The sequence below is a fragment of the Neovison vison genome, chromosome 8 (genome assembly GCF_020171115.1).
Source record: "Neovison vison isolate M4711 chromosome 8, ASM_NN_V1, whole genome shotgun sequence".
NCBI lineage: Eukaryota > Metazoa > Chordata > Mammalia > Carnivora > Mustelidae > Neogale > Neogale vison.
The window spans coordinates 63,048,050-63,070,935 of NC_058098.1; the positions used below are offsets into that span (position 1 = coordinate 63,048,050).

Below are 22,886 nucleotides of genomic sequence, written 5' to 3' on the forward strand. Positions count from 1 at the left end.
CATTCTCACGTGATGTAAGCTCTGCGCAGAGCTGCCTTCAGATCATGCCGGAGGCTTAGCAGGATGAAGTATGTTGCACGTTTAACTCTTGAGCAGAAACTTAGAGGAATCACTGGAAAACCAATTATGGTAGAAGGTGGTTGGTCCAGAGTGCCTAAGGGATAACTATAATCCTGAGTCAGAAAGTATAAGCTTGATTTAGAGACTTGGAATTTGAGGGGCACCTGGCTGGTCCAGTTGGTGGAACGTGTGAGTCTTGACCTTGGGGTTGTATGTTCAAGCTCCACGTTGGATGTAGAGATTACATTAAAAAAAGAATCCTCAAAAAAAAAATTTTTTTTTGAGTTTGAATACACTTTTAAGAATGGAGAGGGGTCAAAGCAGCCCTGCAGTGCGGAGACCTTAGCCTTATTCACTGTTCTTCCTATCTAGGGCTTGGGGCGGGGTAGATGAGAAAAGCGCCCTCCTGACTGCTGGCCTCGGGGCAGACCTCCTACTACATTTCCGTAGGAAATACATATTCAGCAGGTGTCACTGTCTGAACTCAGAGACCAGATCCTGGTGGATGGGGGGACACAGGCCTCCCTCTTCTCACTGTGCTTTGCTCGTGTGTGTTTTTCGCAAACTGGGTTTGCAGCAGCCCCGTGGTGAGCAAGTCTGACTGGCACCAGTTTCCACCAGCATTTGCTCACATCGTGTCCCTGTCCCGTCTTGATAATTCTCACAGTATTTGATACTTTTTCCTCATGTTTATATTTGTTATGGTGATCTGTGATCAGAGATTTTTGACTCCCTGAAAGTTCGGGTGATGGCTAGTGTTTATTATCCGTGAAGTATTTTTTAGTTGAGACGTATACATTATTTTTTAAACGTAATGCTATCGCACACTTAATGGACTACAGGGTAGTGTAAACGTAACTTTCATACACACTGGGAAACCACAGAATTCATCTGATTTTTTTCCTTGTGAAATTGTCTTCTTTGCGATGGTCTATAGAGTATTCCAAGGTATACCTGAGCTTTCTTCACCTGGGTTCTGTCTTAGCACTTGAATAAGCTCCCGTGTCTTGTTTGTCTCAGATTATGAGAGAATATGCTGACTTTCTAAATAACTGAAACATTAATTATTGAAATTGTATTTTAACCATTTTTATAGGACACTCTCCTGATTTTTTGCATTTTGTCTTAACTTAGAGAAGCGAGCTGTGGCACACTAATAGTGTGATTCCAGGGGAATGGAGGCAGGCGAGGACCCCCCCATCAGCCCTGCACCCTCTCTAGCACCAGCTCGGGCTGAAGAGGACCACATGACCCAATGTGCAGGGCTGTGACTGTGCGCAGGGCTGCCCGTCCTAGTGGCTTTTGCCTTCACGCATGGCATTTTCCCTGTTGAGGATGCCTGCCTTGTGCCAAAGGGATGTTCTGGGGGTCTCCAAGGCATACTGCTGTATTTTTCCCAACAGCAGACCTAGGTCTGCTTTTTCTACTCCCACCTGGCTACTCTGAGGCTGTTGAGGAACTTTATGGATGGACAGATGGAAAGATCCATTCCTTATTCGTTTTCCACCATCTCCTGTCTGCCTCTGCCTTGCCTCTTTGCCTCTCCTGTCTCCCAACGCTCTCTTATCCTTTGTCTCCTTTGCTACTCACTTTGGCACTTCTGAGATGAGCCTGGCTTTCAGAGCCACCACCAGACCGATGTGAGCCTTTGACATAGCCGCTGTAATCTAACAGAACATCGTGTCCTGTCGGGGTCGGAAAGGCTTCTGATGGGATGCAGGGACATCTTTGTTTCACTTCCCTTCTCTCTCACCATCTTTGGGCCTGGGACTTTCCTCTGATTGAGGTCACCACAGGACACCTGGCTTCTGCGGGAGCTCAGCGGCATTCTCAGAGCCCTTCTTCCAGATAGGCCTCCTTAAGATCTCCTGAGGGATTCTGCTATAAATAATCGAGACGCTTGCTTGACGTTATCGTGCATTTAAAAATACTCAGTATTTCCCTGTTTTGAAAAATAAAAATACACTTAACACTGCGTCTTTGCAGACCAACGATAGACTTGCCTAGGACATGCGTGCATTTAAGGGAGGAGGATTGCCTGTTTTGGAAAAATAAATACAAACCTTACCACATCCTGGACTTGCCAGTGTGAGTGATGTCCTGGGTGTTATCAGAGCTGTCAGGCATGTTTTATCAAGGAATGAACAAGACCAACCAAAGGATCCGATTTGGGCGCCCTTTCCTGTCCCAAATCTCAATACCTACCCTCTGTTTCTACCGTCTTCTCTCCCTTCCTCCCAGCCCCATAATTATCATTTCTCTTAGCAGCTCAGGGTGAAAATAGCACTGTTTCTTAGCCCCCATGTTCCGATTCCCTGCATGCACCTGCGAATCCATAGCTCATGAAGTCTAGAGAATTCCAAGTTCCTGCCTGTCCTCTGTGTGCTCGCCAGACATCCTGATGCATTTGCCCGCATGTATTTGTACTCTGCGGATAGGGTTGGAAAGCCGTGCTCACAGTTAGGAAAAATCAGCAGTGGGCATTGTGGGAAGCTCTGGAAGTTGTCAGTAACTTAGCTTTACAGGAGCTCCGTCCTCCGTCCTTGAAGCCATTATTTGGAAAGAGACAGCTTACGCCTATGATGCGGTCTGCTGAGGAGACTAGCCGTGCAGCATCCACCCGTGGCTTAGGGAGCCCTTCTCCTCTGCTGGACTTAAGAAATCCCGGCGAGAGCTCCTTCTTCCACGTGTGTATGGTATGTTTCACAGTAGGTTTTGGAAACTAATTGCTGATAATCCACGGCGTTTGTTTCTGATGGAGAAAAACTACCTTTTGCTAAAGATCATGTAATGTGTGCGTTGACCACATGAACAGTCATGTGTTCATTCCTTGCTCTTTTTGAAAAAAAATTATATATATATATCTATCTCCATCCATCCATTAAGATTATCTGGCCAGAGAGGAACAGAAGGAAGGAATTAGTATAGTTCCTTGTTATAGTATTCAAATTTTATTTCTTCTAGAAATCATAATTTTATTGCCAAAACTCTGTTTTTGGGTGATGTCATCCCTTTGCCTCTCTAGATCACTGATGCTTACACTGTCCCACAGGCCAACATCTCTCTGAGGGCTGGTAAGATAGAGACCGTGGGGTCCCACCCCTAACGTTCCTGACTGTGACTCCCTTACCGTGACTTCCGGCAGATCTGGAGCTCGAGGAATTGGATTTCTTAGCACATTCCTCAATGATACTGATGCTGATGCTGATGCTACTGAACTGAGGACCACACTTTGAGAATGATTATTGTAACCTGAATGGTTTCAGACACATTTACATTAGCTGTTGAAATACTACATTTGCTTAAATCTACATTTGCAAGAACTATAAACATGCTCAAAGTTGAATATTTATCTCTTCTAAAGTTTCCCTTAGGTAGAACTGTTGGCTTTCTGTTGAGTGGAATTCAGCTTCTAAAGTGCTTTTTGTCATTTTTTTTCAGCTGTTTAGGATGGCCTTTCTCTGTGTCTCAGAGTGGGAAAGAGGGCAGTCGTCAGAGCAGAGTGAACCCTGCTTCCTAGCAGCTCAGAGAGGGGGGACCCATGGAGTGAGTTCCTTACAACAGTGATGCTCACGAGCTTTCTTAAATCCATGGTCTGGGGCCATGATCTCTAGAAGCCTTCTCAGGTTTGGGTTAATGTTAAGGAAGAGCAGTGCCTACATGCATCTTTCCATTGAGAAAACAGTACTAAATGGAAGCTTTAAGCCTGTATTTTTTTTTTATATTATGTCTCACTTGAAATATATCACATTTTTAAAACTGCAAGGACCCAAAGCATCACTTAGGGTAGCTGCTTTTCCAAGAGTTCACTCCTCATCACCTATCTCGCTGACCCGCCTCCCAGATGGCCCTGAGCCTCTTCAGCTCCAGCACGCCCTTCCGTATTTACCTTCAGACAAATCCATCAAACTCACACATCTCTGAAAAAGGCTAGAGTCTTATTTAAAGCTAGTTCTTGAAATATTGATCAGTCACAAGTGTGCCCAGGTGATTTTTTTCAGAACCCAAGGAAGACTTCTATACTGTGCCCTTGGCCTTTGTTCAAGGCCTGGCTCCTGGTTCATCCCCGGAGGAGGGGGTTCTTCCTGGGAGGAGGGGAATGGACTGGTTCTCTGAGTGCTCTGCTTGTGTCTTTGCAGACTACGATAGAATTGCATGTAACCAGCAGGCAAAATAACTTGGCCCATCAGTAACACAGAAAGCACAGAATCTTAGAATACCATTATTTATGATGAAGGGCTTTAAATGGAGTCTGATTTCTGCTTTGTTACTAATAAAAGTAAATAGTTCTGAATCCATTGATTTGTTTTTGGAGGGAGATTAATGTTGAAAAGGAAAAGTAGTCTGTTACCCCAAACTCAGCTAACTGGTGACGTGTAATGTAAAGGAAACAGGCGTAGGTTTGCCGGGGGGCCCTATCAGGCCAGTGGACTAGGGCAGTGAGGCTGCACAGAGCCACTCTCCTCCCCCTTGTGAGCTGAGAGTTGCTGAGTGGCCTCTTCTGTTTATGCCTGGTGTCTCTCCAGGTCCTATTGTGCAAGTTTCCCTCCTTGCACTTGTGTTCCTGCTTTTGGGTTCTTGGAGTGGGCTGTCTCTGCCTCCAGACCTTTATACAGGCCTAGAAAAATCTAGAATGCAGTTCGCCTCCCCTGTGCCCCTCACCAATGGAATGTATACATGTCCTTCAAGTCTCATTCCAGCCACCTTTGCTCCTGCAGAGTCTTTCCTGACCTGCAGGCCTGGGCCATGTGCTCCTTACATAATCCTAGGTCACAGGGCATTCTTACACTCGGGTGACTTTGCCCCTGAACATGACTGTGCTGGCCCCTGTGAAGGCCAGGTCAGCACAGAGAGTTTGTACTGTGTCATGTTGTTGGCCATTGAATCCCACTGCTTTGGTGGGATTCTAAGAAACACTCTTTGCATTAACCAACGAATTAATTATCCCGAAGGTGCGTAATAGATTCAGTATGGGAATCAGCAGCCAACAAGTGCTGAGAGCTAGAGATTCCGAAGTCCTCTGTCCGTGCCTGTGTTCTCCCGGGGTTGTGCTTCAATGCGTTGCTGGACTCCGAACTGTGGCCTCTGGAGTATTTTTTGCTGCCACGAGGATGGACCAGACACCCTCTGTTGAGACCTGCAGACATAATGAAGAGAGAAGTGGTCATCCAGTAACCATTGCCAATTGAAGAACAAGTCTTTCAAAGTAAAACAAAAAAATAGGTCCAAGTCAACAATTGATCCATAACAGTATTCAGAAAGATTTTCATAAAAATCTCCTAGACCATGAACTACCATTTTTCTAAATATTTCTATTGCTCTCATAGAAAATCACCAGTACCTGTAAGAAACAGTGTTCTCCAAAAACATTTCACAATGTAATGGAAATTTTTAAAAACTGGGTAAAGGAAGTTCTTAGCCCTTAATCTGTTAGAAAGGCTTATGTGGCAAACACACGCAGTACCAGTGTAAGCCTCTGGGTTGGTTTTTGTTTTTGTTTTATTTTTATTTTTTAATAATTTTTTTAAAGATTTTTTATTATTTATTTTTTATTATTTAAAGATTTTTTAAAGATTTTTTATTATTTGACAGATTATTTATTATTTATTATTTTATTATTTGACAATTTAAAGATTTTTTATTATTTTATTATTTTTTAAAGATTTTTATTATTATTTTATTATTTTTTATTATTTTATTATTTTTTTAAAGATTTTATTATAAAGTAGGCAGAGAGCCTACTGAGCAGAGAGCCCGATGCAGGGCTCGATCCCAGGACCCTGGGATCATGACCTGAGCCCAAGGCAGAGGCTTTAACCCACTGAGCCACCCAGGCGCCCCTGTTTTTGTTTTTGTTTTTATCAATTTTTTAGCTGTGGCTACAGAAATAGCTAAATATATTTATCTTCTGGACCGAGGCTTCCATGTGGTTTCTATAGGAGGTGGAAGTTAGGCTGTAACTTGACGATCATGCCACTGAATGAGCAGTGAAAGAAAACCATAGAAAGTATTAGGACCTCTGTGAACTGGGCAGTTTTGTTTTGTTTCTCACAACACACACACACGTGCATAGACACAGAGCAAGGGGCACATGAGGCTGCTGGCCCAGGCCAGTGCCCACTGGCAGCCCAAAGCTGTGCTGCTTGCCGCAGATGTGTTTTCTCTGCTGGTGAAGGAAGATCACCTGTACCATCTCCAGCTTTCAAGATTGGAGGAACCAGGACAGACAGAGAAACATCGAAATCCGGCTCTCGTTGACACATGGTAAACAGCAACCTGCAGTCTCACATGTTTTCTCTCCTTAAACTGAGGACCCTGGCCTGCCTGCCAGGGGTCTTCACCAGGTGTCCTGAGAAGACTCTTCCTTTGCAAGGAAGGAAGGAATTCTGCAAGAAGTGTATACATTGGTCTCGAGATGTGTGCAAGGCAGGTATATGCCCAGCGCACATGGTTTCTAGGGTATCTCACTAATACTTCCAACATTCAGATATTCTGAGGTGGACCAGCGGGTGTCCCAGCCAAAGCAAGGCAGTATCATGGTAGCATTTTCGGAAAATCGAGAAAAAAGTGATTCATAGGAAAAAGTAAAGTTTAGGGATGATTGTTGCCTGACCCCAAGCCAAAAGGAAAGCATGCATTTTTGGATCAGGAGGTGAGTCTGAGCCCTGTCTCCCAACTGCCACATGTGGTCACCCCCCATATCCCACACCCCTCTCAGAAAACCGGCTAACTAGGGTCACCAGGTGTTTCAGGTGATCTGAGGGAAATGTTGCATATCACTGCTGTGCCCTCATTAGGAGGCGATGCACTAGACCCTGCCACTTCCTCAGCCTGCCCCCAGTGCTCCTGCAGCCGGTAACTGCTCTGCCAGACTACTGCAGGTTAGCGTCCATGGCGGGAAGAGCACATGTCCTTGCCCATCCCGATGCCTTGGCTCCCTTTGTCACATGCCTCATATTTCCACCGGAATTTCACAGAGTTTTTTAGGCCCCACAGAAACTTAAAGAGAAGGTTTTTTTTGTTGTTTGTTTGTTTTGTACTTTTTATAGTGGCAAATTGTACATAATACAGAAGTTACGGTTTTAACCATCTTCAAGTTCAGTAGCATCATGGATATTCACATTATTGTGCAGTCATCATTACCATCCATGTCCAAAACTTTTTCAGCTTCCCTGCTTGGGATTTTATCCCTATTAAATACTACCCGTTTCCCTCTTCTCCCAGCCCCTGGTGACTTTCTGCTTTCTGTCTTCATGAATCCAACCACTCTATGCTCCTTACTGGGGTAGAATCATACAGGATTTGCCCTTTTGTGCCTGGTTTATTTCATGTAACATCATGTTCTCAGGGTTCAACCGTGTTGTAGCCAGTGAGAGGATGTCCTTCCTTTTTTAAGGCTGAATGGGGTTTTGTCATATGCCCAGACCACATTTTGCTTATCCATTCATCTGTTGATGGACAGTTGGTTGGGGTTTCTACCTTTTGGCTGTTGTGCGTAATGCTGCTGTGAAAATGGGTGTGCAAATACCTTTTCGGATCCCAGACTTCAGTGTTTGTAGGTGTATGCCCTGAAGTGGAGTGGCTAGATGAAATGGTAATTCACTGGTTAATTTTTTGAGGACCTGCCCTCTGTCAGTCACAGCAGCAGCACATAGCACGTTCCCACGGGTGGTGCACAGGGTTTCTCCACATTCATGCCAGCAGTTGTTACTTTCTGTTTTTTTGGTTTTTGTTTTTCACGATAACCATCCCAATGGGTGTGAAGTGACAGCTCGCTGTGGTTTTTATTTGCATCAGCACATAACCTCTTAATCTCAGCTTCACTGTTTGCTTCTTTGGGGATGTTTCTCATGGCACTAGTACTAAGCAGCTCCTCCCCATTACCTCCGTGGGATGGCAAGAGCCAAGGTGAATAACAAAATAGATAGCCCTGTGAAGTTTGTGACATTGAAAGCGGTTCATTATGAATGAGGTCCACAGGTAGTCATTACAGGTGGAATTGCGTACAAACTGGCCTGCTCACCCCCTTCTTCCTTACTGTGTTCTGTTTCACCTTTTTGGAAGTTCCCACTAGATTACAGTAATGGGAAATATGACAGGATCAAGCATGCGTAGGTCAGCAAACAAACAGGAGAAGACACATGTAAAATTTTCCTTAGCTTGGCAGCAGTCATTCTCCCAAGTGTGGTTGCTGCACAAGCATTAGTGTCACCAGGGAACTTGCCAGAAATGCAGATGATCAGACCTCACCCCAGATCTGCCAAATCTGAGTCTCTGGGATGCAGCCACGCACCTTCTGTGTGGATAGGCTCTCCCAGTGATTTGGGAACCACTGGATTGTGGCATCAGAAATTGGTTCCAGCCCTTTTGAACAGCATTGTGTTATATGGTAAGATGAATCGCTGAATATCATTTATTGTTGACCATTTACACTCGGCATGACGTGGCAAAAAGACGAGGGGTGACAAGGACAATATTCTGAAAGTCCAGCCTCTGAAACAGTTACATTTAACTCTAGGAAATGTGTTTTGGGAGGCAGGGAAGGATAAACACACATGCACACACTAACTTGAAAGTGGACCCTAAACACTGTCATTTAAAGATTAGTAGACCATTCTGTGGTTGACAACTGAGTTCTGTAAAAGAGTTTATTTCAAAAGAGAATGAGAATGAGAATGCTTGATCATGTCACGTATGGGTTGGCCTCAGGTCTGTGAAGTAAATATTTCAAAGACACATTCATAGAGGAAGAGAAAATGCCAGCAAAGAGATAATCGATGGAGAAACAAAGAGAGTAGTATCAGTTGACAGCTAATGGCCTAAGTATAGACAGTGAGTCAATTTTGATTAAACGAAGGCCATATTGGACAACCTGGGCAGGTGATCTAGCAGAATGATAAAACCAAAAGGCAGCTTTTTTGAGATAAGAACAGAGCGAGTATTGATCAGTGGAAGATCAGTGGAATAGAATTTGCCTCTAATCCATTGGTTCTCAGATTTTTTTTGATCAAGGAACTGCCTCTCTGGATAAAGAGTACCTTCCTTGAAGAAGTATAAAAGAGATCCATTTACCAAATAAAAGGAAAGAATGATGCGGCCTTTGATAAGAAACCAACAGGGTGACCTGGATTTGGAAGTAGAGGGAGTGTTGAATGTATGCCTGAATTATTGATGTTCAAAAACCAGCATGACCGGAACTCAGTCCAGAGCCTACCTTGGAGGCTTGACGAACCGCACAGATGACATTTCTACTCTCCAAAATGAGGAAGTTTTAAGAATTACTGCCATGGAGCAAGGTCCCATCCTCCCCTGTTATTTCTTCCCAGCCATGTGCTTAAAAGAAAATCATATTACTACTTAAGCTATCAGGGACGGAAGAAGAAATAAAGGACATTACGGACTGTTCTCAGCATCCATTTTCTCCCCATTAGTGAGAAAATAGTGATTAAATCTTGAGGAAAGGAGAGAAATATTTGACCAGGGTATCTGTTTTATAAAAATGCAAAGGTGCTTTACAGCAAGTATTTGAAACAGTGGATCGAGTTGATGAAGCTGTAGAAGTAATGTCAAAAGGGTGTTCTTTCACTGTCTTGTCTAAAAGTGGTCACTTGTGAGCAGAAATTATAAAAAGGTGAGATGTAAAAATTACCTAAAGGAATGAAGACTGGAAGAGATGGTCAGAATGGGAAATTCATAAGTCAGTTCATTTATTGAACACCTGCTCTGACCCCAGTGTGGATGTGTGGGGTTAAATCAAGTTCTAATACTTAGAGGGATTGTATTCAAATAGGGACCTAAAACCTAAGCAAAAGTACATATATATATTAGTAAAAGCCCTGAGAGAGGTTGATTTTCTCCTAATCTAGTCATTGTTTTCCTGTTCCACTTGGAAAACGACTTCCTAAAAAGGGGGATGGGGAGAATGAATGGCTTATCCTAACTGATAATTCTTCATAATCTGTGGTTCCAAAGTGTGAGAATAGAAAAGAAAAATGTCACTCATTTAAGAACAGTCAGAGAGAAGGAGAGAATAAGAAGACATGGTCTGATATTAGAAAATTTGAAAAGCTAGCACAGCGTTTGGTGAAGAGACATGACACCAAGTAAGTATGGCATTTGGAGAAGGAAAGGGAGGAAATGTGGGCAGTGGGAGGAAGCTTAACTACAAGACTTGAAGGCAGATGTTTCAAAATGGAAGAGAAGGTACAGGACTGAGTATAGTTAGATTTTAATGAAAGTTTAACAAATATGGTACCTGTGATGGCTTTAAAAGGTGTCCACAAATTCTTTGATCCCCTTCTCCTCAAGGGGTGGAGACTGATTGTCTCACCTTCAGGAGGGGCTGCCCTTACTGACTTCCTTCTAATGAACAGAATGTGGTGGAAGTTACGTTGGGTGATTTCCGAGACTGGATTGTGAAGGACATTCTGGGTTTGCTCCCTCTCTGAGCCCTTGCTCTTGAGGGGGTCAGCTGCCTGGTCTTGAAAACACTCAAGTAGCCCCTTGGAAGGGCCCATGAAACCAGGAACAGAGGCCTCCTGAATGATTCATGTGAGCAAACCTGGTTCTTGGAAACAGCTTCCGCATCCCCAGTTGAAGCTTCAGACGATGTCTTGCAAGGCTACAGCCCAATAGGAGCTGAGTGGTTTTAGCTCACGGTTGAAGGCACTCCCCGGTTCCTGAGCCACAGAAACTGCAATTAAAATTTTCGCTGTTCAAGCCACTGAATTTAGGGGTGATGTGTGACACAGCAATAAACAAGTAATATGGTATCCCAGGCAGAAAGCAAGACTGTAAGTTAGGCGATGACAGAAAATGACAGTTCAAGAGACAAAGCTTTTCCATTGGTTGTTTAAAGAAAAAGCGAACGAGTGGCTGCCATGTTGGTAATGTTTATTTTCCCTCTGCTGGAAATCAGGAGACATCAAAGATACTTAAAGGCAGATAGTTCATAAAAATGAGATCGAAATGATCCTCTTCCTCAAGGAGCTTGGAGCCTAGTAGGATAGATTTAAACAAGTCAGGATGACAACATGTTCACGTGTGAAGTAAAATGTGGTGTTTCTGCAGAAGGAAGTAGGCCTCTTCTAGTTAGTTCAGAAAGTTAAGTATTCTCTAGAAATTCTAGTCAAAAGAAATCTTTTTAAGTATTGACAAGACACCAATTGCTATCTTTATAAAGTTTCATGAAAGGAACTTAAGAAAGAGCCCCTAAATGACAGTATTTGCTTAGTATCTCCCCAAAGATTTTATACTCCTGACATTACTAGAGTTTATTAAACTGTTCTAGTTGCTTCCCAATTTTAGGTGTTGTCTCTGTTTTGCAGTTGAGAAAACCAATACAAAAAACCATTGGGAAATTTGCCAGGATCACAGTGCTATTCAGTGAAGGAGCCAGAATATGAACCCAAGCATCTTGGTTCCAGAGTGTTAGTACAACCAACTGTCCTGCTTCTCAGTAGCATAACTGTAATAGGCCTGGAGTCTGAACAAATTCCCACTTGTCCGATGTCACACGACCAGTTTCCACTTCAGGTCATGGTAGACTAATTTCTCACAGACTATATCTTCTGCCAAAAACACCTTGAGAAGCTGGACGAAACCATGAAACAAACAAAAAGCAACCAAGTAGTAGTTTTTGGGGAGCCTACAGTGCTAGGGGGCAAAAATTGGAGGCCAGGGCCACGCAGGAGGCAAGGCACCAGAAAAAAATCCATGCCTTCAGTATGGGTTCCCCAAAGTCTACATACTGGACACAAAGGCAATTCTGAAATTAACTAGACTGTCATCAGTTCTTTTCCTCATTGGATTGAGGTGTTCTGCACCACCCTCCCCGAGTACTGAAGCAAAAGCAGATTCTCTCCAAAGGACAGTAGTATCATTTCATATCTCGTATCAATATGTAGCACTCAAATGACAGTACCAAAAGGCAAGACTGGATTACCAAAAACAAGGAGGGGAAGAAAAGAGAATAGAAACAGACCCATAGAAGCCCAGATTTTGAATGTGTAAACATCGTCCTCAAGATCTATGGATTAGTAGGTTCAAGAAATTCAGCAAGATGAATTTGAGTAGACAATTAGAAGTAATAAAAAAGGAACAAAGGTGAGAATTATAAGACTAAAAAATATAATAACTGAAATTAAGAACTTGGTGGGTTTACCATAGATTAAACACGGCCAAAGAAAGGATTAGTAAATGGGAAGATAGCCCAGAGGAATTAGAGATTTTAGGATACACACAAAAAAGGTCAGAAAACACAGAAAGAATATAAAAAAGATTTTGCTTTGGACTGAATATTTGTGTGTCTCACCTCAACCCCTGGCAAATTCACAGGCTAAGGCCCACTACCCAATGTGATTGCATTAAGTGGGTGGGGCCCTCATGAATGAGATTAGTCACATATTTATAAAAGGGACCCTGGAGAGCTTTCTTGCTGCTTCTGTTGTTCGGAGACACCATGGGAATTTGGTTGTCTAGGAAGCAGGAAGCAGGCCCTCATCAGATACCAAACCTGATCTTAATTTGGACTTCCCCACCTCCAAAACTGTGAGAAGTAAATTTGAACCACATAGTCTGTGGTGTTCAGTTATAGTAGGCTGAACTGAGATTTACATACATGTAATCAGTGTCCCAAAAGAGTGGATGGGGAAGGGGAGAGTTTAGCAAGAGGGTGGCAGGGCTATTTGAAGAGGTAAATGCTGGTGCCACATGACTGGTGGAGAGCCAAGCCAGCTCTCCTCGCTTCAGATTTAGCACCTTTAAAACATGTTTTATCGTGTCAAGTAACACACAGAAAATGTCTTTTTTTTTTTCTTAAGATTTTATTTATTTATTTGACAGAGAGAGATACAGTGAGAGAGGGAACACAAGCAGGGGGAGTGGGAGAGGGAGAAGCAGGCTTCCCACAGAGCAAGGAGCCTGATTTAAGTACATGTGTAACCCAGGTCAAGTTCAGGAAACAGGACATTGCTGGTACTCTAGAAGCTACTGCCCATCCCAGATTAGCCTCCTGATTGCACCATACCTCCAAGTAGAGATAATTGCTACCTTTAATTTTATGAAAATAATTTCCTTGATTGTTTAAACCTAAGTATGTATCCCTAAACAAAACATTTTAGTTTTGCTTACATTTTTCTCTCAACGTAGGTATCTCACAAAACCCTGTCAGGGTTCTTTGGCTTCAAATTAGAATTCAGAGTCACAGTGTCAGCACACCACTGCTAGCCGAAGGGAGCGTGGCCTCGTTCTTTTTCACCTGACTCCCCTAAGTCATTCTAGAAGATGGACAAGATGTGGACAAGGCTGGTGGCATTGCCTCCCTAGGGGTCTTCCTCCACTTCGTGCTCTTTCACTTTCTCCGGAGGCAGAGTTGTTTTGGGTCTGGAGCCGCTCCATCTCTGTCAGACCCAGGGAACTGGCCCAGTTTAAGGAAAGGAGATTCTGCCCACCTGTGTCCCAGCTGTGTCACTGAGGCAGCTCCACACTAGAATGTCTGGCGGGGCCGGAGTCCTCAGGACAGAATCAGAAAGGCACCCACAACCTGCGGGTGAGGTTGGCCCCCGAGTTCCCCACTTCGAGGGGCTACTCAGCCCATCAGTCACGTTCATATCTTTTTCTCATGGCTCTGAACATTTGAAAACACTGCTGGTGGTTGGCGCAGATGGCGTTTCTGTTCTAAGACCGTATCAGCATCCTGCGGATGGCTCACTGAGATGCAGATGGCCAGGGTTAAAACACAGATGGCTGGGCCCTACCCTGCAGTTTCTGATTCAGCCGGTCTGGGGGCGAGGCCTGGGAATTTTTTTTTCTGACAAGTTCCTGGGTGATGCTACTGCTGGTACTGGTCTTGGGAGCCCACCTTGAGAACCACCGGTCGAGCTCATCTTCAGGCTTCATTTAGTGCTAGTTAGTGATTGGAAAAATCTGCCCACAATGAACCAAGAATCCCCCAAGTGTTCAGCATTCCTGTTTCACATAAACTTGGTTTGTTCTACGTCCTTAACTTTTAAGGTTTCTGCTCAAGAGCCCATGAAATTAAAAATTACCTTCTCTGCTGCATCGGCGCTCCTGCCTTTAACACCCAAATGCACATGGCGTGCCATGATGTTAAATTAAGGAGCTTAAATTAAAAGCACATTTTCCTGTTCAGAAAGTCATCTGTTGATCATTTGGCTTAATTAAAATTGGGTATATCGTGTACTTACCCTGACTCACCTCTACCACGATGCTGCTTAATCTGTGAATTGATTCAGGGATCTATAAAACTAGCACATTGCCTAGCTTGTGCTAAACTATAAAAGGGAGATCGCCTTCTGTGTGTGTGTGTGTGTGTGTGTGTGTGTAATAGAAGCTTGAAACTAAACATTGCTTTAAGGGAAACCAGAAGCCCTCAGGAGAGGGTTGAGTGGTACATAAGCTGTATGGACTATTACATTAGGACTAATAACTGTTGTGACAGCAACAATGACGCCGGTGCTCCAAGCCTTGCTCACACGTGGAGGACCTGTCAGGCAGAACCTGTTTCACTTGGTTCTTTTTTTAGAGCCACACACAGCAACCAACTTGGAAAATAACACAGAGGATACCGAGGGTTAGCTTGAACCCATCTTGTTCAGTCCCATGAGAACAGTCACGATTGGAGAATTGATTAGAATTACTTAGAATGACGTTCTGTGCAGTTTAGAATATTATGTTGACAGGGTGGGTTGAAAGGATCATCTGTGACATCAGGGTTTGTGATGATTCGTTTCTAAGAGGTCCAGTGGAGGAAATAACTTCCGAGTTCTGTGTCGTCCTCCCCACTCCCTAAACCTCACACGCCCATGACTCTGAAAATGGTATGTCGCCTGAGGTTGACTCGGACATCAGTCTTTCTGTGTCTTCCTGAAGGTCCTGCCCACTAGCACTTCTCGCATCTCCTCCAGGGCATCAAGTCCCAGGGTTAGCACGGAGATAAGATGGGACGTTTTCCTCACAGATTTTGTTTGTCTTTGGTTTGATTGGGGCAGAGGGATCCATAAATACAGGCTGTGAATACAGTTGTCTCTTGATTCTTGCACGGTAGCAGCTGTGACGGGTCGGTAAGCCCCACAGTGCTTTTGTAGAGTTGAATGCCCTTGGATATCCATTTCCCTGGGATGTCATTGGTTTATGGGATTTTCACTTGTTTTGCAAGATTTTGCACACTTTGGACCAAAGGTTTGTAAGTTGCATGTAAAAGTGGCTAAGGTGCTTAATTTTGTCCCCGTGGGATCACACAACAGGGCGGGTCCTCCGCATCAGGAAATTAGTTGGGTCTTGAGAACCAATGAACCCTGCTGTAGGAATTCCTTTAAGAGCTATAGTAGGCTCCTACCATCTGTACAGCTCTCCAGAATACAGAGTGGAGAAGATGTGGTCCACCTGGCCTAATGCATAGTGAAGGGATAGGACGAATGTGTAAATTATTTATTACAGAACAGTTACTGGAGTACACTCTACTCCTCTCCCTGGAAGTTGTCAGCTTTCTGCTGTATGGCAAGCCAAGGAAGGGAAGAACTTACCTCAATTGAGAGAGGTTTCTTCAGGTGGAAAACCTTTCAGCTTGTAGCCTTGTAGGAATGATCGTCCAAGGTAGCAACAGGACGGCTCAAAGAACAAAGTGAACTGCGGTGAGAGTGGGACAGTGGGACAGTGACATCTCATTGATTAGATCTGTAGGCAGGGCCACGTGACACACTCCATGTGGACACAGTGCCAGTGGGCAATTGGGTTTTATTCTGGAGCCACTGAGGGGGACCAGCCTCCTTCCTCTTCCCCATCAGCTGGCTAGTCAGTGTCTCAGAAGAGGCAGGACCACTTTTAATAAAAAATAACGATACCTTTCTCAAATCGATTCACATATAAATAAGGCACTGACATAATTGCAAAATCAGGCACTTCTCAGTAAAATCTGTGCTTAAACCATAGTACAGCGCCCCACTCCCACCCCCGGATATTACAAACCATGTTTAAAACTCCGGAGTTTTCAACTGCTCTTACTTATTTTTAAATAGCTTAGAATTAGAAAATTTTTGATGGCTTCATTTCTAATGGGGGGAAATTTCTAGCTATATGCAGACCACTTCTTAGAAATTCCCAGTTTATTAGAAACAGACTGGAGAAAAAAAAAATTCAAGTTTCTTCAGCTTCAGGGTAACACCAGTATCCCGCACGCTATGTATGGGGTCCCCAATTTTCGAATAACTGAAATACATTTGGCACGGACACTGTACTAAGCAAAATGGAGTTTTGCTTGGACTCGGAGCACGCGAGGTGGCAAGGCCCCTGGGAGCCTCAGGTGCCGCGCTAGGTACTGCCGCACACCTGGCGTGCGTGCGTGCGTGCGTGCGTGCGTGCTGCGTGGGGGGCGCTCCCCCGCGTCTCCTGCCGCCGGCCGGTCCTGACTGTTGTTCCGTTTCCTCCCCAGCCCAGTGACTTCTCCGTGTCTCTGAAAGCGTCAGGGAAGAACAAACATTTCAAGGTGCAGCTCGTGGACAATGTCTACTGCATCGGGCAGCGGCGGTTTCACACCATGGACGAGTTGGTGGAACACTACAAAAAGGCGCCCATCTTCACCAGTGAGCACGGGGAGAAGCTCTACCTCGTCCGAGCGCTGCAGTGACGCCCACAGCCCCTGCCACCTCCAGGCCCTCGGTGCCACACTCACCTCCCCGGAGCCGGGCGCGTCGCCCCCGGAAGAGGCCGCGCTCACGGGCCCTCCTGCAGCGGGCTCCGCTCTGTCCGGTGGTTCATCGGTCCTTGGCTTCCTTGGCCTCGTTTACCTTTGCGTGCAGGTCGGTCTGTTTTTCCGCTCGCCTCCCCTCTGCCAGGCCGGGCCGTGGTACCCACTTGCCGGCCTGCCCTCCTCCCGGCCAGGTTTCAAACGGGAGGTGCAAGAGGGGGCTGTTCGATCACGGCACTCCTGCTCAACTGAAAACAGCCTTAGTCTGTTCAGATGGTTCGCGCTAACAGAAGCCCTCCTTAAGCAGACATCGGGCACGGTTTGAACGCACCGAAGCTGCCGTTAAGTGAACTACAGTACAACTCAGAAAGCGGGGCGGGCGCTCCTGCAGAGGGCCCCGGCCCTGGGCCTGGCAGCCGTGGCTCCATGCCCTTTGCCCTCGCGTGGCTCCCAGACTGTCCAGGGAGTGGACACGCCTTGCTGGTAGCAATACCAGAACCACCAGATGAGAGAGTAGTGAGGAAAGTCCAGTGCCTTCGGGGCTATGCTTGCAATAAAAGAATTTCCTTGAAAGTCAGTCTGCAGAAGCCAGACCTGTGACCCAGACAGACAGATGCTGTGGTCATTTACCCCCAGATGTGCCATCCGCCTAGTGCTTTTTCCTCTCGCCCTGCGGCTTGTTTAAATTTCCCAATTATGTATTTAATTCTCAAAGTAATATGTATCCGTAGCCATTTGTTGACACTAATACAGATGATTAAGGAAAACAGCTGATCTTTGGGGAAGGGGAACTACCATACACTTCACACACGCACACACGCACACACACACACACACACCCCATATATATATATATATATATATATATATATTATATATATATATTATTTGCTTTACAGGGAATTTTTCAGGGTTTACAAGAGAATACGTGATTGGTAGTAAGACACAGAATGTTTATGAAGAAATTGCATTTTCTTTTTTCTTTACATTTGAACTTCTTTATAGTTTAAATATACAGTCTTGAGATGGCACATTCCTACAACTGAAGAAGGGGTCTTGAGACCTCCTAAACTTGCATACTCAGTTTTTTGGATATTGTAATAAAAAAAAAAGTATTATGACAAGACTATGTGTGTATTTATCTTTGGGAAAACTCAGAGTCCATCCCGGGAGAGTAATTGCTCCAGCATTTACTGGTTCCTCAGTGTCTACGGGGAAACAATTTTTAGAGAGGAGTTTTAACAAATTTATTATCTGCGTGTTTTCTTTTTCTACCACCACGTATTTTATATGCTGAAATAATTTTAATTAGTGAAACTCCAAGAGAAAGCAGAATCTCAAGCTTGGTCCTAACTTTACTCTTTGGAAATTATTTGTTTAAAAATATTGCACCGAACTTTTGTCAGCCGTACTGCTGAGCACCAGTTTTTTTCTCTCCCACCCATGTCTTACTTCCAGTTGCTCAGTTGGTAAGCAGATCTCAAACAGCTGCAACATGCCAGGCACAGGAAACAAAGTCACATCACAGGGGAGTTGTGCCACTACTGGCTAATGAACAGCGCATGTGTCCTCAGTGCCCTCTCTATGCCAGACAGGGGGTCCTCACTTAGTCTTCATCACAACCCCCTAAGGTGGTCCTGTTCTCATCTCCCTTATGCAGATGGAAAAAATGAGGCAGGAAGTAAATGCACAAGTTCACGGCGCTGGTAATGCCAGTTGCAAAGCCAGAAAGCTGGCTTTGGTGCCACCCCCTTCCAACACCAACCCCAGAGGTTTCCAGCAGAAATAAGCAGTTTGGTGAGAGCTTGCACTTAACCTGCCATTTCTGTTCTCTGTGAGTTCGTTGTTCTCTTTGTTGCCTGTGATATAAATCAGAAGTTTGGGGTCTGGTACCTGAAGCTGGGGTACCCAGTTCTGTAAGAATATATATCCAGATGAGCGAAGTGGATCATTGCTTCAGACAAAGCACATCTGTCCTATACCTTATCCCTGGAAATTACAAGTGCTTCTGACTTTTTCAGGTCTCAGTGTTGTGTGTTCCATTTTGACCTGATGTTAGAATCCGTTCATACGATAAGTGTCTGGATAGCTGATAGACTTGGGTTTACACAAAGCAAGTAAGGAAGAAACAAGCAATTAAAGGACGCAATACAGATAGACATTCTGGCCTCAGGAACTTTTCTAAGGCTTGTAGTTAAAATTGACCGTCATTTTCAATCTTGCCCCAAACCCCCGCGGGAAGTCCTCCAGCTGCCGGGGACAGATCAGGATTTGTATTTATGAAAGTTCCAGCATCCCCAGACTTCCCAGCGCCAGGTGGACCGGTGGAGGGTGGATTGATAGTCCCAGTCCGAGCCTGTTGACAGTGGGGAAGGCGGTCAAGGCAGGGTCCCCGTGTGGTTTGGAGTGTGAACGGATCGTCAGTGCCCTGTCCAGGTGGCCCTTCTGCCATCACCTTGCTGCATGTCCGAGATGTCCTGGACAGATCTTGCTTTGCCATTCCCTTGTCTCTGCACAGACGGCAAAGGACAGTAAAGGGCAGTGATTTTATAGTTGTGTGACTCCGCTCATTTGTTTGCATTCAGTGTGCCTTCATTTTTCAGAAACAGCCCTGCTGAGTTACTGCCCTGAACCACCAAGCCCTCACACGTGACGAGTGCCAGATGCTATTAAATCATGTTTCTAGGGAGCTAAAACTGGCCATGTTTTCTCCCAAAGTGCATCACAAATTATAGTCTTAAATTATAATTAGAATCTTTAGGTCTCTTGAAACTCTGACATTCCCAAGCTAAATATTTTCAGTACCAGTACAATTTTATCTTTGGCTTCTATCTGTGAAGCAGTTTATAAACTACTTCTCTTCCTAATTTCTACCACCCGATACCAGAATGCCAAATTAATTTTAAGACCAAAGCTTAGAACTGTGAAAGCCTAGAAAAGCTTGAAAGTATTCTTTTAAAATAAAATCTCACGGTAAATACAGCTTTGGTCTTGGCCACTTTCCCACCAGAACTCAGCCATAGGTGTATAATTCGTGTAATAACCACTCGTGTGATCAGTACCGTGGTTTCGGGTTTGTCTGAAACCTTGCGGGGTTGCTGTCTGCTCTCTCACGAAGCAGAATCCCTTTTCCAGGCTTGGGAGCTGCTGCCAAAGCCAAGTGTGGTAGGAGCGTCCAGTTATCCTTATTAACCCCGTCTCTTCAAGCAAATTAGCCAGCTTCTCTGAGTGTGTTCGCTGCAGGCGAACGGGGCTGCTCACCATGTTGGCGAATCCCAGGGCTGTGTGAGGATTATCTGCGGTAGAGCACTTGACCAACTTGGCAGGACACGCTCCACAGCACTAAGCAATGCCAGTCAGGCCGATTGTGTGTCACATAATCTACTTGACATTTTTCCTCATTTGTTGGGACCCTGGTGCCTCCACCAGCCACGGGCTTTCTCAGAGGGCCCCACTGCAGAGGTGTGGCTCCATGAGACCCTCGATGTGGCCCCAACCAGCAGTGTCAGCACCAGTCCACCCCCACATAGTCTAGAACATAGACTCTAAAAGTACGCAAGGACATGTATTCCAAGAAACTCCTCATTCTAAATATGGGACCCATCTTTCATTAGAAGCCCAGGCCCCAAAGCCATACTTGGCCACACTGAGCATCATACTCACACCACATTCTTACCTCAGGTATTCGACAAATTCACATCCCCTAAAAAAAAATCCTCCCTTGAGGAGCAGGCATCTTTGTTTTCTCCTTGATGGCTGGGAAGGGGAGGGGGCATGGAGGGCAGAATAGAACATCCTCCAAGCTCCTTATGTTTCTTAGCCTGAGCTTACAACACAAGAGTCATTGAGTACTAAGCAAGAGTTGAATTGGCCAACCAAAGCTCAGAAGACCTCTGCACCCTATCTCAGCTCGTGCTGTTATAACAAAATACCATCAGCCAAATGGCTCATAAGAAAGAGATTTGTTTCTCACAGTTTTGGAGACTGGAGGTCTCAGATCAGGATGCCAGTGTGGTCAGGTTCTGATGAGAGCCCTCTCCCAGGATGCAGACCTCCGACCTGCCATGTTGTCTCCTCAAATGGCAGGAAGAGAGTTGGCTAGCTTGCTGGCCTCTTCCCATAAGGGCAATAGTTCCATTTGTAAGGGCACCTTCCTCGTCACTGAACTCCCTCCCTCCCAAAGGCCCTGCCTCCAAATGCTATCACATTGCGGATTAGATGTTAACATGAATTTGGAGGCAGTGCACACACTCAGTCCCTAATGCCGTCTTCTCAAAAAGCCTTTGCACTCCGAGGACACTGGTAGTTGCTGTTCTAAATACAGCTCACTCAGACCTAGATGGCTTATAGTTCCAACCCTTTGAGAATGTTGTTTCATGCAGTTTTTAAACTGCCAGATTCCATTTTAAAGGGGGCAAGGGACAGGCACCTGCATTTTTTTTTTATTTATTTATTTGACAGACAGAGATCACAAATAGGCAGAGAGGCAGGCAGAGAGAGAGAGGAGGTAGCAGGCTTCCCGCTGAGCAGAGAGCCCGATGTGGGGCTCGATCCCAGGACCCTGGGATCATGACCCGAGCCGAAGGCAGAGGCCTTAACCCACTGAGCCACCCAGGCGCCCCGGCACCTGCATTTTTAACATGCTCCCTGGAGATTCTGATGGTGGTGGTTTGAGGCCTACGCTTTGGATACTGTTCTAGTCCGCTTGAAACCTTCGGAAAAATCACCTCCTCCCAAAGCCTTGTGTTCACATTACTGACAACACACACCTTCTGTAGCATGTCCTTTCCTTGGATCATATAGAGAGAAGTGTCAGACCTTGAATAACTAGAGCTGTCTTTTTTAAAGAGTAATCTTTACTTGCCTTAACCTCCACGTGGATTTCCCATATCACAGCTTCCAGCCGAACAAGCTAACTGGAAAGACTCATTCCATCCTTGGAGGATCCTGTCACTTGACAGGAAGTTATTACCGAAGATGGATGAGACTGACAGCTGGTATAAAAGCTCTTAGACAGATTTTTTAAAAATGCATGGCCTCCTCCCCAGAGGATGGGTGTTTGACCAACTCCTCGGCTTGGGCATCAAGCTCTGGAGCCAAAGTCAGGAACCAGAGCTCCATCTCCTGCTGATGCGGCTTTCCAAGAATAGGTCATGGCCTGGGTAAAGTCCAAGTCCAAAGAAGCAGTGGTCCTATCTTCATGGTAGTCCAACCCTTTTGGCTTTTGCCCTGTGGGTAAGCACGGGCTCTGCCCTTCTCCAGCACCTTGACCGCCACTTTGGAGACCTCTGTACTTTAATGGCCTCAGAAACACTGGCGCAGAGCGGCACTTTCTGCCCAACCCTTTCAGGATGATATTATAGTTGTCAGACATTATTATACATGTAGATAAGGTGAACTACTTTGCATAATAATGTAACATGCTTAGAAGCTTCGTACAGCTTGTTAAGTATCTTAATGAAAAAGGAAAAATAGATTAATAGGCAAGATTATTATCTAAACGAAGCCCGATGTAACCCACAATTCCAGACCATGTCTTCTTGTAGACCCACAGAGGCACTGTATTCAAATGATTCGACCTCCAGCTCCCATCTAGTCACAGATAGGATTCAGATGCTAGTGGTGGTCATTGCTACAAAGACAAGCAGTTCCCTTCTAGTGCTGTGAATAGTAAATAAGAAGAAAGGAATGAACTTGAAGTAATGAAACTAGTTAAAACCACCGCCTAAATAGAATATAGATATCCAAATAGCATGTAAATCACAGGGGTCACAGTAGGTGTTGGAAGCTCAAGGGAGCAGCGTTTTTTCAACAGGCTTTCAGAGCTCTTCATTGAGAATGACCAATCCATGCTGCAGGTGTAGCCTCTGACTTCTCAGTGGTAGATTTTCTTGGTGGGGACAGTGATATTGGCTACAAAGTTTTCAGGAAATCATTTTGAGCAATTGAAAATATTGTGGTTTTTTTTTTTACATGTCTTAATGTTTCCCAAATTTTCTACAACAGATAGAAATTATCTGAAGGAAATATACATCAAAAAAATTCTTCTGTATTTAAAATTGCATGGACCAGAATGAGGTGGACACAGAGTCAATGCTCCATTTGTTGTACTGGTTGTAGA

At 44.8% G+C, this 22,886-nt stretch overlaps 1 protein-coding gene across 4 annotated transcripts in view; it reads left to right on the forward strand.

Moving 5' to 3' along the window:
• The window catches only part of NCK2 (NCK adaptor protein 2), a 149,149-nt gene extending 131,258 nt beyond the window's left edge, over positions 1 to 17,891 (forward strand). For all 4 annotated transcript variants that reach the window (XM_044263778.1, XM_044263774.1, XM_044263775.1 and 1 more), the window contains exon 5: positions 16,511 to 17,891. In XM_044263778.1, the coding sequence (XP_044119713.1) occupies positions 16,511 to 16,705 (195 nt within the window). In that variant the 3' untranslated portion in view covers positions 16,706 to 17,891. The remainder of the gene's footprint in view (positions 1 to 16,510) is intronic.
• Positions 17,892 to 22,886: the final 4,995 nt, after the last annotated feature.